The 16,587-nt window shown below is 44.0% G+C and overlaps 1 protein-coding gene across 7 annotated transcripts in view; it reads right to left on the reverse strand.

Annotated features, from left to right (window-relative positions):
* Positions 1-16,587, reverse strand: part of LOC121490090 (prolow-density lipoprotein receptor-related protein 1-like) — a 43,754-nt gene that overhangs the window by 2,069 nt on the left and 25,098 nt on the right. For 5 of the 7 annotated variants that reach the window (XM_041753692.1, XM_041753696.1, XM_041753691.1 and 2 more), the window contains 16 exons: positions 16,215-16,445; positions 15,580-15,795; positions 13,772-14,010; positions 12,562-12,691; positions 12,151-12,341; positions 11,198-11,384; positions 10,411-10,629; positions 9,578-9,761; positions 8,452-8,653; positions 8,201-8,365; positions 7,823-8,023; positions 6,286-6,835; positions 5,744-5,872; positions 4,525-4,635; positions 2,650-2,886; positions 279-756 (listed from right to left, as the gene is read on the reverse strand). In XM_041753692.1, coding sequence (XP_041609626.1) covers positions 279-756; positions 2,650-2,886; positions 4,525-4,635; positions 5,744-5,872; positions 6,286-6,835; positions 7,823-8,023; positions 8,201-8,365; positions 8,452-8,653; positions 9,578-9,761; positions 10,411-10,629; positions 11,198-11,384; positions 12,151-12,341; positions 12,562-12,691; positions 13,772-14,010; positions 15,580-15,795; positions 16,215-16,445 — 3,670 coding nt within the window. The remainder of the gene's footprint in view (positions 1-278; positions 757-2,649; positions 2,887-4,524; positions 4,636-5,743; positions 5,873-6,285; positions 6,836-7,822; positions 8,024-8,200; positions 8,366-8,451; positions 8,654-9,577; positions 9,762-10,410; positions 10,630-11,197; positions 11,385-12,150; positions 12,342-12,561; positions 12,692-13,771; positions 14,011-15,579; positions 15,796-16,214; positions 16,446-16,587) is intronic. The other 2 variants (XM_041753693.1, XM_041753695.1) reach the window with 2 other exon arrangements.

The raw sequence follows: 16,587 nt of genomic DNA on the forward strand, positions 1-16,587 counted from the left end.
CATCACTTCACCCCTGAGATTGTGCCACTGGTTGCTGCCAAGGCAGCTCTCACCTGTGCAAATGCCTCCTATCCCTTACAATATCGTGTGCCCCCAGGTCTCAAAGAGGTGACCTCTGTTGTCCCTCCAGGTCATCCAACAGGTAAGCAGGCTGCTTATTCACCTAGATCCTTCCCTGGAGGACAAGTTCCTAGGGTAGAGGGATAACTCCAACCTCACGAATCCTATAAGCCTTCTTTGGAATGAACTCTACCATGAGGACATTAAGAGCTGCTCACCTTTTTAATTTGTGTGCTCTTCTGAAATAGACAAATGCTCCCAGAGCTACTAGAACAACTGATAAGACAACGGTTAAGCTGAGGGCGATGTAGCCAGGTGCAGGTCCACGTGCTGGCTCTTCACAGAACTCTCCACTGTATTCCATCAGGCAGCGGCACTTTCTCAGCCCTCCTACCATGGTACAGATTCCCCTCCCATTACAGAAATCCGTGCTACAGAGCAGATGTTTTGCCTTCTGTGGGTCCTTGGGCTGAACAAGCTCGCCTTTTTCCTTGGTTTCGGAGATCTTGCTTTCTCTAGCAGAAACTGGAGGGATTAGTGTTTTCCTAATAGGATAATTCACCCCTTCTAGACTCGGATATCTGGCCTTGGTGGGCTTTGTAGCTCGGAGAGGTAGAGAGGCTTCTGGATTCAACCTTTTTCCAGCCTCTGCATTTTTAGATGTTGGTGTTGAATGGGTTTTATCTGGATAGATACCTACAAAAACAGATATGGGTATATCCCCATATTTGTCAGTTAAACGATTTCAGAAGAACAAGAATTCTAGAAGACTCATCTTCTAGATGAGTTTGAATTTATGAAATCATCAAATCATTACCATTACCTTTTGGCTGACTAAAAAACTATTAAAAACATATAAAAAGCTGCGTATTCTAAAGCACTTAAAATGTTTGGTTTCAGGACCAGTCTATCATATCTATAATCTATTTTTAAATGATGGTATGCCCAGGTTTAGCCATGGCACATTCCCTCAGTTACAAAAATATTTTATTCTATAAACAACAGTATGGTAGATCTAAGTGGTAAATATCCAGAAAGATTTTAAGATGTAAGTTTATCTGTAAATACGAATTTGTGTGTGTGTGTGTGTGTGTGTGTGTGTGTGTGCAAGTAAAGTGAAGGTTTAGCAAGATCTACAAGCTGTAAATCTTGGACCAGATTTGGTAGCAGTAGTGGGCAGGAGGGTGCTTCTAACCAACAACCTGTAAGTTCAGTTTGCCTGTAAGACATTTCACCCTATCTTCCATCATTGTTGGCACAAGCATCATTCAGTATATAAATACTAAAGACCAAACTAAGGGGAGGAAAGGTACCCATGTTAGCAATAAAACCACCTACTGCCTCTGCCTTAGGTTGGTGTTACAGGAGTGTTTCCACTCCTGGGCAGTTTAAGGTCCCTGACAAGTGGGTATATCCAGAGGAAGCCAGACTAGCTTTTCATACCCAGTACCACCCCCTCCAAAAAAGTTTCACGTACAAGCCAGGGAGAAATACTTATTGAGAAGTAGAGCCAACTCTTGGTCATCAGGATGGGGGAACCAGTGACGGTCGGTTAGGCTTCTGGTTTAATTCTAACACGAGATGGTGAAGGTGACACATTTCTTGCTCACTGACCTGACTCCTACAGTCACCGTAACATGAGGTTTTTGAGAAAACATCCTCATCCATGAGAACATAGAATCAACCATGAGGAATCAAAATCTATTAACTTTCCTATTTAAGATGATGTCATTCGGGGTAACAAGTGGCATTCCACTCATCAGCTTTGAGGATGATAAGGATTTAAATTCAGAAATTGATAAGAACTCCTCACTGTTAAGATGCCTTTCCCACTTTGTTTTCTTAATAGTTACAAGCTTCAGTGCTGAGCTCACCATTTCTTCAGCTCTACAGCTTCCACGACTTGGATACCACTAGAGCCAAAGCTGTAGGATGTGAAGATGGTGACTGATATCCCCATTGCTCAGCTGACTCACCATGAAAACAGCTTTCCGTGAAGGCAGGATTTGGCAGCAGCATCTCTGTAACCACTAGCTCCCAGCTAGCATTTAAGAAGTAACCTGACAGTGGTATACACTAACATGGCAGCTTTATTCACATGCTCTTGGATTCCTCAACTCTTTGAGGGAGAAAGTACTATTTCCACATTTAAAGAGGGGAACCAAACCAACACAGGTTAAATCATTTACCCAACCTCTTCCTCCTGGCTCTGCTCACTGTGTGGTCAGTTTAAAGGGACAGAATCAAATCTAGGTTAAATGAGTGCTCTTCCAGAAAACATACAAACTCTTGAGCTCTTTGGAGCTATCGTATGGCCTATTCTAAAACTGGATCAGAGGACACGTTAGCTTTCCAGAAGATGTGCACATAATCTATACCCAATTGCCCATAGTTAGAAGTTTTATACTGTTCAGTTTAAAAGTGCCAGCAATAACAAAGCAATGATTTGGAGGATAAAAGCATGAGGAATACTATAGAATTAGATATTAAGAATCAGATTGAGATATTAATTAAGAACTATTTTATTAAATATTCAAAGTATGTCATGTACAGTGATGAACAGTAGGGTCTTGGGTAGGAGTTACTCACAGCTCATCTCATCAGATCCATCCGGACAGTCAGCATGACCATCACAAACTTGCTCCATGGAAATGCACTTCTGACCATCCTTACAGGACTGGGACAGCTCAGAGCACAGGACAGCTTCAACACATTTGCTTATGTTAGCCAAGGAGTACCCACTGGGGCATTTACAAGTCAATCCTTCAGGGTTTGGTAAACATAGATGGCTGCAGCCACCATTGTCTTTAGAGCAACTGTTACTACCTGTGGATTCCCCGAACCAAAAACAAAAACAAAAACAAAAACAAAAACCACACACATTGATTTAGATGGTTTCAGAAGGATCTTCTGCAGACATTCTACAAACAGACTATCAGAGTTATGGGACCTAGATTTTTTTTTTTTCCAGCGTGGATGGCTTTTCAGTTTAACTCCCTTTAGTCAACCAGGTACCAAGTGATTAGTGATTTTTCTTCATGGGTAAGGATGGCTTTGGAAGGCTAGGCATTCAGACAAGGGACCAGTTTCATAAAAAATTGAGCTGAACTCTGGCTCATCCAAGACTCCATTGGGAGTTCTCCTTTCCCCGTGGTGTAAGCCAAGCACCCAACATCAAAACTAGAAGGGCCTCAGAAATAAAGCTCTCTTTTGATGAAAATATGAAGGCTGTGGTATCTATTATCCCTATGAACTGAGTAGGAGGTCAGCCACTGATAGCTAACCATGGTTCTGTAAGGCTTCGATCTCAAGCTTTACCTTTTAGTAAGGTTTTATTTTGAGATATTCCAGGAATTGTGGAATAGCTATCTATATACCATAGATAAACCTTCCCAGGAGACCCTCCTTCTGCTTCTCAGAACCAAGCCACAGATTATCACTACATGGGTGATCACTAATCACACTGAAGAATTCTAAAAAGGTTCTCTCATGGGATGCCTGGGTGGCTCAGCGGTCAAGCATCTGCTTTTGGCTCAGGGCATAATCCCAGAATTCCAGGATCGAGTCCCACATCAGGCTTCCTGCTTGGAGCCTGCTTCTTCCTCTGCCTATATCTCTGCCTCTCTCTCTCTCTCTCTCTCTCTCTCTGTGTGTGTGTGTGTGTGTGTGTGTGTCTTTCATGAATAAATAAAATCTTAAAAATAAATAAATAAAATAAAATAAAATAAAATAAAATAAAATAAAATAAAATAAAATAAAAAGATTCTCTCCACAAAGCCAAGACTTCAGAAGTTTAAGCACAACTAACACTTGTTTATAAAGTTCAGTTTTCCAAAAAAAAAGCAATGGAGTAGCATTCACATAAGACCAATATATTCAACATAAATAGTGCTAAGACCAAGATGCTCAACATGCATGGTAGTGGTAGATATGCTTAATTATTTGAACTCACATTGTTGGTGTTCATGTCAACTAGGAAAAGACTTTCTTTCTACTTTAACCAAATCCATCATCACTCTACTCAAACACTGGAGCAAAACACATGGGCACTCCCAAGTTGGTATTTCAAGGATTAGTTAACAACACAAGTAGATGTAAGTGATGATAAGTAGAATAAAGGCTAGTTCCACCGCGGAGCTAAAAAATGATTTCAATTATACCACAGTTGCAATTGTGTCTACAAAAGAAATTAAAATAGGGTCCAAGTATACCAAAACCCCATTCAATATATTTACCACTCTTTTGTCTCCTAGAAAAGTAATAGGACTAGTTATATACCATAACTATGATATATATAATTGCATAAAGACAAGAGAGTTATGCAGATCTATAAGAATTTGCCAGAGAAATATTTTATCAGGAAACACAAAGCAATTTCAAGATGATATTACAGGATAGGGAATCCCTTTCATGGGGAAATTCAGCAGGCTTCAGTGTTGTCATAATCATTGAAAAGTAGCTTACCCTGTTGACTAAGTCTACTATAAACTTTTAAATCCATAATCTTCTGGTCTATTTGGAACCACTGGTTTTCTGAAAGTTCTGCCCTGCTGTACCAAACCTTAATGGTTTGGGCTGAAACAAAAACCAGTAAATGATCATTAAGACAAGCATAATTTAAATTTTTAAGAAAAGCAAATTTTAAGATAACTTCCTGTGCAAAGAAAATCGCTCAGTATGAAAACTGTCACCCATCTGCATAAATTCCAGTTGAATATCAGGAGCTTTACAGAAGAGACATGTTTCTTTCTAAATCTTTTTTTTTTTTTCTGAGAAGAAATTTCAAGACAAATAAAAGTAGTTCTATGCCTTCCTCCAAAATAAAGTCAGGTGTAAATTATGTTGAGCACATTCATATATGTCCAGATATACAAGGATAGATAATTAGGATATGAGGCACTTAGATATAGTCCATGCAAATGATGGGTAGTGATTTTAAACATTGTTCTATAATATATCTGAAAATGGCTTTTTGCAGTAAGTGTTACCAGGGGATCTTAAAACAGATAGCAAAGGTCTTACCACATACCAAATAATTAGCATCTGTTGGTAGGATCTGACAACCTGTTTTTGCAATTGTGATGTGGCCAGCCCAACTGGTCAATGGACCAACATTTGAAAATATTAAAGAGACAGATTTTAAATGGCATTTTCCAGTTTTACCAATTCTAGACTCTAACCAGAAACAGCATACTGGAATACTGTAGCTTAGGAAAATCTCTTTAAAACCAGAAATACCCTGTAAGTACAGAATATTCTGTAATTCACCTGGTACTTTCATGTGTATGGAGCCAAGTGAGACAGGTACTGCCCTCATTTTATAGGTAAGGTGTTATAGCTACTAACCGAAAGAGCAATTATACTACTTGGTTCCAATTCCTGGCCCAATTCTCTCTGGACTATATCACACTGTCCTCTAAAGCAAAGAGCCTCAGATGAAAGCCAGAAATCTCAGGCAGAACAGGACTAAGCATATTCATATATAAAGAATAACCAAATAAGTAAAAGCTTCCCCAAGTCATAGATTTCCTGTTACACATACATGCTAGATTAGGGAAGTTGTTTAATTATTCTTCCAGAAGAAAGACTCTGCCAAAGATCAGTGGTAGGCATTAGTAGATTCACTTTAGAGACACACAAGTAAATTCAGATCACAAAGACAATCATGTTGAATAAGGCCTACCATCATCATCCATTGTCGTCCAGAACATCATGCCTTGGCCAAATGTAAAGAGGTTAAGGCCCTCAATTCCTCTGCGGTCTACTCTGTATCTAGAGCCATCTTGTTGAATGCTCTCTATGAGTCCTCTCCCTAGAAAGAGAGGCTCAGTTAATTTCACTTGGCCTACACAGCTCTACTCCATCCTGTAGCTCTTTGTGTCTTGTCTGCCAACCCCTTCCAGTAGGACATTGTGTAGCACACATTTTCTGAAGGACTGTTCTTTATTCACTCTAACAGTGATACACCAAGATTTGCTCATGCCCATTTGTTAAGTTCTCGATTTTATTCCTTCACAAAGGACAACAGATGACTCTGTGGGCTATTCTATTCTACTCAGAATGGTGAATCATTGTGTTTGTTTGGCAGGTGGTGCAGAATATGTAAACTCAGAACTAAAAGCTATTTGAAGTCACGGCTAAAGACCAGAAAGCAGAACATCAGTATTTCACTGGGGGCCAAAGTCCTTCAGACTCAAGTTTATGGTATAGGTTATAATTGCTTACCAGTATCAGCCCAGTAAACTCGCGTTCCCGAATCTGAAAAAGTCAGGCCCTCAGGGACCTGGGATCTCTGCCACAGCACCTTCCTTCTGCTGCCGTCCATGGAGGCACATTCAATGCTGGACCCACGCCTACTATCATCCTGGGAACCCAGGTCCACAAAGCACATGACTGCAGAGGGTGGATGGAGCACAACTGAGGTGGGGTGGTAGAGATTTTCACTGAACAGGACAGTGGGATATTGGCCTTTCGAGGAAGCAACATTGATGTTAGGATTCTCACTGTCAATCCAATATATGTTTCCACTCAACCAGTCCACAGCGAGGTCCATCACTGTTCCCTCCACAGATAAGATTTTCCTCCAAGAGAGACTTCCAGATTCTTTGAGCCTCAGGAGCCTGATATCACCATTACCCAACTCTGAAAGGTAGAGAGCCTTTTCCTGGACTATGTAGTCCAGGGATGCAAGCTGGTTCACATTGGTAAAAGGAAGTATCCTATGTTCTGGCAAAGTTGGTTGTTCTAGTAAAGCTTCTAGATTTTTCAGATAAATCTATGGGGAAAAAAATTAGGTGGATGGCACCAGCTGAATCTAGTGTCATTCCACATCTTGATTTTGCATTAACGTTAAAATACTTAGAATATATGAAAATCTAAATTTATCATCTAAAAATAGCAGTTATTTCTCTCCCTTTCTGGAGCTTTAATTACTTAAAAGTCCTTGAAGCCACATGTCTTCAAGATGGACTCCTTTGTTATACGCCCCCCACCCTTTATTTTGTAAATGTCTGAGCTATAATTGACATATAACATTTGTGTAAGTTTCAGGCAAATGTTGATTTGATACATTTATTCATGAAAGGCCCTCCCCTTTCAATGAGACTCTACTATGAACATCTTACTGAACCTGAAGCCAATCCTCCACCCCAACATTTGTCATTTTAAAGTGCCCAAGGAGACAAATCCCTTATATGGTAGAAGTTAGAAGTGACTTGTTTGTTAGTATCTCCTATGACTTAAGAAAAATTCCCTCATAAAATGTACACCCGCTGCCCAGGTTAGAACCCTGCTGAGTTGCTTGCATTCAGAATTACTCTATATCATCAGTGAGATGCTTGGACAACTACCCCAGGTGAGCCATACTCTCAGACCCCTAACCTGTGCTCTGACATACTAGTTCTCAAGGAGTGGTTTTCAATTCATAGTCACTTTATTTTGGTCATGCTAGCTCCCAGCACACATGAATACTAAAATTTAAGTTGTATTTGAAGGCTATTCTAAAGTGGGAGGGGAAGGGAAAGGGGCAGGGGACATCTGGCTGGCTTGGTCAGTAGAGCATGCAACTCTTGATCTTGGGGTCATGAGTTTGAGCCCCATTTTGGGTGTAGAGATTACTTAAAACATAATTTTTTAAAAAAAAGATTATTCCAAAGGCCAGGGCCCCTACTATGTATAGCTGTGCCAGGAGGGTTGGAATTACTCAGTCTGAAATAGACCACAGCCCAGGCACAGACATGTGGGTAAGGCTGTGGAGCAGTACCTGCATGACACCTGTGGGCAACGCGAGGAACAGAAATGCAGACTCCTCGAGCGGAACACAGGTGATGCCATCATCTGCAAGCAGGAGTCCCACTGGGCAGTGACAGCTTCCCTTGGATCGTGGGCTCAGAAGGCACAAGTGAGAACAGCCAGTGTCCAGACAAGGATTAGGAGACTTGGGCTGGAGCACTTCGTGCATTATCTGGAAGAGAGGTGCTGGATGTTACTATGCACTATTGAATCCTTATGAATAGCAAATGAATACGTCTTGCTTTTTAATCACAATAGAAAGATGTCACTAGAGTTTGTACTTGGGAAGCTTCTACACGTAGCCTTTTCGGGAGAATTAGGGGGATATTTTGAAGAGTACACCATAGACCTTGAGTCCATAAGGCTGTTGGGAACGCTTGATGAGGACAGCCCTGTTCTTGCCTGTCGTCTTCTTCATGCGCTGTACTGCTCTCATCTTCATATCGGACCAGAAGACTTCATCTTCAAACACAGCGACCGAAAAGGGGTTCTTAATTTGTGTTAGCTGCAATATCTAAAATGGGGATGATGAGGTTTCTGGAATGAATTTTATACAAGGCAGAAGACATTGCATACAGCCTAAGACTAAAGAATACTTACATGGACACCAGTACCATCTAGATTAGCAGAGCCAATACAGTGAAATTTGTAATCAGACCAGAATATCTTCTGACTCAACTGGTCAAGAGTTACGCTGGTTGGCTGGCCAAGACTTTGACTGATGAGTATTTTTCTGCCGCTACCATCCATCCCAGCTTGTGCTATTTGAGGTTCTCCTCCGATTTCAGACCAGTACATTAGCCTGTGTGGATAAAACTCAGCTTTGAAGTTATTACTCTGCAGAAACTATCCATTCATTCCTTAAAACACTAATCTAGACCCATTATTTTTTCCCTCATGCTTGGTCTATTCCTTAAGTGAAATTGTGAAGTAAAGGAAAGTTACCCTTGAAATTTTATGATGCTTGTTTAGCCATCACTTGGGGATAAAATATCATGACAGTTATACAAGCAGCCAAGGAATACATTAGTTCCTGGACCTGGAAAATAACCAGAGAACCTGCCAGTCTCTCCTGGGCTAGAAAGCAGGCTAGTTCTATGGGAAGATGTGTGACTTTATCTTAATCTTGGTCACAATCAAAGCCATTAGATGCCTCAGAACTATTGCTAATTTCCTGAGGACCATGTCACAGATTCCTGGATAGAGATATTGAAAAGGTAAGAAAAGTAGAATAGAGGGTACCCAATCTGGGTGACCTCTGGGTCCTAAGTTTTACCCTATCTTGTTCTTACATTTGATACACAAATGGCCATCCCAATGAGGGCTTGCCTCTGACAGCTAGGCATCATTGTCTCTAAGTTCCTGGCCTTTTCAGAGAAATGACTTTGGATGGAAGAACCTAGATTCAACACCAACACAATTATTTCCTCCGCTACTACCAAGCACATTAGTGTAAATTAAGCACTATCGGGGTGCCTGGGTAGCTTAGTCAGTTAAGCATCTTGATTTCAGCTCAGGTCATGATCCCCAGGTCCTGAGATCGAGCCCTCCATTTGGCTTATCAGAAGCTTTTAAGATTACTATACATATGGCTGACCCACATCACCATAAGATCTAAAGTCAAATCAGGTTAAGTTTTTTACTCATTCTCTGTTGAGTGAACACAAAACTAAAGAGCAATAACAAACTTAAAGGGCTTGGCTGGCATTCTGACCACTGGACTCACCCATTTAGGGGATCTAAAGCCAAAGACTGTGGTTGAGTCAAGTCCTCATCCAGGACAATTGTATGTTCAGATTTCCCTCTCCAAACAGCAGTCAGCTGAATTGCCAAAATCTGGCCAGCCGTCCCATCCACCCAGTAGAGATTCCTCCCAATCCAGTCGACCACTATACAGTCTGACTTTATCCCTGAAGAGAGAGAGGAAACCATTCAACATGGGAGCCTAGGTTAAATGATGGCTTTTAATAGGTTTTAGCTCATAGGCATCAGACTGGAATTCCATGTTAGTTCATTTTACAATTGGCAGATGCATCTCCATCAGAGCAGACTTTATATTTCTCCAAGGTTCTATTTGTAGAGGAAGATGGCCATTAGAAATAATGGCCAGTGGCTGACAGTTTGGCCAACTCACGTGGTCTACTGAGGTGTCAATGCAGCTTTCCATTTCTAGCCAACTAGCAGGCCTTTGTCCCTTTTAGTTAAGAAGATTTAATGAGGGATGCCTGGATGGCTCAGTGGTTGAGCATCTGCCTTTGGTTCAGGTCGTGATCCTGGGGTCCTGGGATTGAGTCCTGCATCAGGCTCCCTGCAAGGAGTCTGTTTCCCCCTCTGCCTATGTCTCTGCCTCTTTCTGTGTCTTTCATGAATAAATACATGTTAAAAAAAGAAAGAAAGAAAAGAAACTCACATTTCTCTATTAGTGGAAGGCCAGTTAAAACAAAAATTAATTTAAAAAAGGGAAGATTTAATTAAATCAATGTTTAGGATGTTAATGGCCATTTTTCATGCTATGTGTAATTCATAAGGGCGGGATGAAACCTGCACAAGGGAACATACCTTTTACCACGGTCCCTGTCCTCCTTGTGTCCATACTTATCCATTTAATACTTTCTGCACTAAGATCCGTCCAGAAGACTTTCTGTCCCACTAAGTCGTAGTCAATAGAGAAAATCATCACATTCTTGTCTACAGTTGCCAGAACATCCTCCTTCAAGCTCCTCAAGCCATAGAGGAGTAGGTTGGACTGAACTGCCACGAGCAGGATTGGTTCAATACCTGGCAAATAATAACCTCTTTCAGCATGGCGTTACGAAATGTGAAGGCTGCTGAACTTCACTCCGGCTAAGGATTTAGAGAACAAAGGTGTCTCTGCATTCTCACTGCCAGGGCTGGGACACCAGCTGGCTGGTATCTGAGTAGTTCTCTCCTTGATGTGATGCTTGAGCTAATACCCATAGTTTAAAGATGTTTAGAATAAACACATGATTAGCATAAATTGAAAAAAAATTCTAAGTATTCGGGGAATAAGTAGGCAGGAAAGAAGTGCTTGTCAAGACTATTGACACTTATCCTAATTTAGGTAAGGACCAGAGTTGTGCTTCTGTTGTAATGATGGCTTATCTGCATAATCCTTCAGATTTAAATTCAATCTGAACTGCTGCACATAAAAAGGGGATTTGGAGAATGTGCTAGGCTTGCTCTGCAGATGCAGACAGCAGACTGGAAGCAGGCAGGAGCATTTAAGACTTGAGAAAGAAGGTTCGCATTTGTATTCCTGGGAGATTTAGGACCTCAAAGTTCCTGACCCAGGGTTTAGGAGAAAGACATCCTGGAACCAGCCTACCTGTTGCTTTACAGGTGTGACCATCAGGCTCCAGCGAGTAGCCAGGTTGACAGGTGCAGCTGTAGGAGCCCTGGGTATTGACACAGGTCTGACTGCAAGGTTGTCCTCCTGACTTCTGGCACTCATCCACATCCTGGCACACTTGGCCACTGCTCTCCAGCTCAAAGCCTTGCTCACAAGCACAGACCTGCATGGGTTTCAAAAGCATTAAGACTTCCTGAAGACACTGATGCCTAACCTTGATGAAAAGGCCTCGCCTTGCTATCCAAAGCACACAGTGATGCACTCGATTTTAGCAGCTCAAAACAAAAAAAGATTCTTAGAACCAATTTCATTTTAAATACAGTCACTCTCTTGGTCTTTTTAACGCTGATGCACCTTACACTCTTGTCACCACCAACAAAGGGGTGCAACGGGTCCCCTGTGTTAACAGAGGGGTCCGTGTTCAGCCCAGGACACCTAGAATCCCCGCAGAATCAAGAAGAGGCATGGAGACTTAACTGAACCAACTATCCGCCCATAGAGAGGTTATTGTGATCGGACGTCAGAACACTATTTTCTTCTACTTGCCCACCAGAGTCAAGTTCATGATGTTGAGCCAACCAATAAAGCTAGGCCAGAACTCGGGCAGTCCTGAGTTTAAGGGCAGGTCACATTCCAGATATATACATGGAAGAGGCGTTCATCAAAATGTCTGGCTTAGTCCCAAGTGACCCCCCAAGCTCAGGGGTAGCAGAGTTTCTGGAGTCTCGGTGGTAAAGTTCCAGGAGACACGACACAAGGAATGAACCTGACAGGACTCAGGGGGAGCCAGGAAGGGCCCAGGGGACATCAGAGGGTGGGTCAGGATGGCTCAGCCAGGTAAGACTGTGGAGACAGCCTGCCTGGGGACAGAGACCCTCTCGCTATACCAAGTGCATAGCTGCTGGAGAAGAGTAGCTGAACGAACTCACGGGCCCACGTGGGGACAGGTAGCAGGTGTGGGAACACGGCACTTGGCTGCATGTTGACGACAATGACGAGCACTTTCCACCTTCATCCGAGCCGTCGGCACAGTCCTCCTTCCCGTTGCACACCAGGCGGAGGTCAAGGCAGCCATGGGAGCGGCACTGGAACTCAGAACTCTGGCACTTCTTGGGGGGACCTAGAGAGGATGACTTTCTACTTTTATAGTCTGCTCCCCCACCCAGCCCTGGCATCCCTCCCCCGCAGCAAGGATGGACAATCAAGACACCTCCATCCTGCTAAGGGAGGTGTCAGGGCCTGCAGGCCTGCACCCAAGCTGACTCCTCATGCCCAGAGGAAGCAAGCAGCGGGGGCCCCCTGAAGCCCCCCGCCCCCCGCGGTGGAGGCCCCGCACTCACACCCAGCCTCGTCACTGCCGTCCCCACAGTCTCTCTGGCCATCACAGTGCCACACATCAGGCACGCACTGGTCTCCACTGGCACAGGGCCACTGCCTGGAGCCACAGCGAAGCTCCTCGGGGCCACAGTCCTGAGGAGACAGTGATGCGGTCAGTGACACCTGCACTCGGAGCCCAGGAAGGAGTTCTCGGAGGGAGAACGAGCCTGGCTTACACGACAATGCTTGAGTTCCTTCGGCAGCGAGGGCAGACAAAGCCCCAAAACTCAGAAAAATGTTTGCAGTAGCCAGAGTGTAGGTGAGGAGTTCTAGGTAAATCGAATCTGGAAGTGAAGTGGAAAGAAAAGATCTTATTTTGCCAATTGGGAAGTCTTCACTTAAGAAACATAGATGTAAGAATGTGCTCTAGAAACTTTTCTTAAGAATTCTTTTGCCATTTCAAAACTACCCCAGCATACTAAACGTGATAGCAAACTTTGCACCTCACCTGACTTGGACACTCGGGCTCTGGGGCAGGACCTACTAGAGGAGGGGAGGGGACATCTGTGTCCCTGCCATAGTCCTGAACCTTTAGATGCATTCCTGACCCCTCAGGTACCACGAGGCCCATCTTCTACCTATTTGACAGATGAGGAAGTAGAACATGAGGGAGCAAGTACTTCTGCAAAGTCAAATGCAAGAAGGATTCAAGCCAGGCTGCATCTCCTACAATGTGGCAGTGTCTGTGCGCTTCGTGGTGACAGGTGAGCAGAGCTTCGGAGCAGAGCTCTGGGTGGGACATTCAAGCCACAGACATGGGGTGCCTGGGTGGCTCAGTCAGTTAAACATCTGCCTTTGGCTCAGGTCATGGAGCCCCACGTCGGGATCCCTGCTCAGTGGGGAGTCTGCTTCTCCCTCTGCCTCTGCCCCTCCCCCTGCTTGTGTGCTTGCTCGCTCTCAAATAAATACATAAGAAAATTTAAAAATAAGCCACAGCCATTAAGACCTAATACGTGCAAACCTAATACGTGCAAACCTACAATAAAAACCTCTTAAAGTTTGTCTTTCAGCAAGAGATCATCTCACTTTGGACACTTTAATGTAGTTAAGGGTGGCTTTCTGGGCAGTAGTGATGAGAGCCTTCTCTGCTCTTGTGTTTTCTCACATTTTCTACCAGGAAGCACACATTCCAGTTGTGAGGAGAAATCTGTTTTCTGAAGAAGGGTGCACTACCTTCTCGTCAGTTCCATCTTCGCAGTCTAAGTCACGGTCACAGAGCCACGCCGCTGGCACACACTCTCCACTCCTCCGGCACTTCACCTCCCCCGACGGGCACCGCACAGGCCAGGCAACAGGACAGCCCTCTTCATCCGAGTGGTCTAGGCAGTCTCGGTTCCCATCGCAGCGCAGAGAGTTAGATACACACTGGCCGCTCTTGCATCGGAATTCAGGTGCACTGCATTTTGCATGAACTGGAAAATAAAGCTTTAAGTAAGAACTCAGCCAGATGTGGAAGTGATCTGAAGGCACCTAAAGGGGTCTGAAGACTCCTTGGTCTTCTGCTGTCCCCTGGAAAACGAAACCCCAGCCCTCAAAGGTGGTTTCAGTAGTGTTAGGCCGGAAAAGGCCTACTAAGCTAGCCCAGAAAAATCCTGTCTTGGAGAATGAGGACTGGGGGACAGGCATGGGAGACATATGGAAGGACACTGGATAGGCTAGGGAGCAGGACTCTTCTCCAGGACCTTAATGTCATCCATGAAAAGAGAAAGTCTCTCATGATATCCAACATGCCCTATGTGTTATGTTCTTGGGCTCAGTTCCTACAGATAGAAGTTGCTTGATTTGGCTCAAGAGAAAAGGCTCAGATCCTACCGTAAATACTCACTGAAAAGTAAATTATACCTTGGGTTCCTCCCTCCCTGCCTCTCCCTCCTGATATTCTCATAAGCCTGACTGCAATGATGTCATCTGGCTCCCTAGTCCCCTCTGCATTCAAAATCTATCATGGGACCTCACCCAGACTCTTCTTTTTCCCACTGCAATTCTTTAAATGCTCTCCTCTACTCTGTTCCCACAGTGTGACAAAGGTCCTTGAAACAGGTCATTGGGAAGACCAAAGAAAGACTGAGTATCCCATAGGAAAGAGGGCAAAGCAATGACACTCACAGATGAGGATGGCCCCCCACATGAGAAGACCTAAGATCAAAATTAAAATCTTCAACGTGGTAGATTCGAGCTCAAGAAACATTTTGTGAATAGACTGGTTTTCCACTAATGGGAATCTTGTCACAGAGAGGGAAGCGCTACCCCATGATCTCCAGCATCCCTTCAACTCAGACCCTTCCCTCCTAGTCTGTTAACTTCATGCTAAGTACAGTCCATCTTCATTATTTGCAGATTCATTATTTGCACATTCACCTACTTGCCAAAATTCGTAACCCACACCTCCCCAACAATCCCAAGCTCCCACGCTTTCGTGGTCATTTGAAGACACACATACACAAAGCAGCAAAACATATGCGTTGCCTAGCACACGCTTCCAATTGAGATGGAACAAGGCAACACTGCCTTCTCATTTCAGTCCTCACACTGTAAACAAGTGTCCTTTCTGCAATCTATTTAGAGCTCTACTTCCCACATTTTTGTACTTTTGGGGGATTCTGATTCTGCTGTTCAAATGGGCCCCCAAGTGTAGTGGAGAAATGCTGTCTGGTGTTCCTAGTACAAGAAGTCTACGAGCTGCCTTATGGAGCAGATAAAGGTGTTACACAAGCTTTGTTCGGGCATGAGTTATGATGCCGTTGGCCGTGTCTTCAATGTTAATGAGCCAACTTACGTATATCAAGTGGCCTTTAAACAGCCATACACCTAAAACAAGGTTATGTGTTGATCAGCTGACAAATATATTACCATGAGAGATTCTCAGAAACCTCACCCTGTATCTTTTTTTTCTATGAGCAATGATGTGGAAAATGTTAATTTAGCATTGGTGGCAACTTCGTAGAACACAACCTACCACAAATAAGTTGCATGGCACTTACTGCATCCTTGTTCATCTTTCTTGTCCAAACAGTCTGCGTTGCCATCACATAGCCAGATCCTGGGGATACAGCGGGTCTTGTTGTCACAACGTAAAGAACAATCGTCACTGGGCTTCCAGCAGCCCAGCTCGTCAGACCCATCCGAGCACTGCTGAGCCCCATCGCAGTGGTATTTCTCCTCAATGCACTGGTTTCCGTTCAGACACTGGAAGACCCCTAAAACAGAAAGGGCCAAAGGCTCTTGCCATATTCTCCATCATCCTGAAGGTTTAAAATTTGATTCACTCACCCTCATCCTGGAGTTTAAGGGGTAAGTAGATTGCATCCTATTTGTTCAAGTTCTTTAGCCATCTAACCCATCAGCAAGCTTTAGTAAGGCGCTCAGGCCAACGAAGTTAGCAGGCTGAACGGGGTTGTTTAAGTGATAGGGGCTCATAACACTTAAGGAAATTTGAGGGCGCAAGGAAGGAATAGTTAACAATTGCACCTGGTAAAACATTTGACTTAAGTGTGATAAAATAGATCTGTATTCTGACAGAGTAGGAGCTTTACCTACGACGATGTATCTAGGGAAAGCAAGGGTCATAATAAACACGGGTACTTCACACCACGTGCCCAAAGCTGAATCCATATACCTGGCATAGAGGACTGAACAGGTGACGGTGACAGACCTGGCCTGGCGCAGAACTGGGAACAGTTCCCTTCATCCGAGCCATCCCAACAGTCTCGCTTGCCATCACAGAGGTACTCCTGAGGCACGCATCGCTCCCCGCTCCGACAGGGGACAGAGGATGGGGTGCAGAGCAGACGGCGTGTTAGAGGAAGAGTGGGGGTGCTGTCTGCGGCTGCCTCTTCAGACTTGGGATCTACAATAAACAGTGGCTTCAGCAAGGCAGGCCCTCGGGTCTCGGTGCCAGAGGGGTGCTTCTATGGCCCCCCTTCTCCAGAAACCATGTCAGGGCTGGGCAGCTGCATTGGTCGACCTCGTGGGAAGGAAAAAGTGAAGTG

The sequence above is a fragment of the Vulpes lagopus genome, chromosome 4 (assembly GCF_018345385.1).
Source record: "Vulpes lagopus strain Blue_001 chromosome 4, ASM1834538v1, whole genome shotgun sequence".
Lineage (NCBI taxonomy): Eukaryota > Metazoa > Chordata > Mammalia > Carnivora > Canidae > Vulpes > Vulpes lagopus.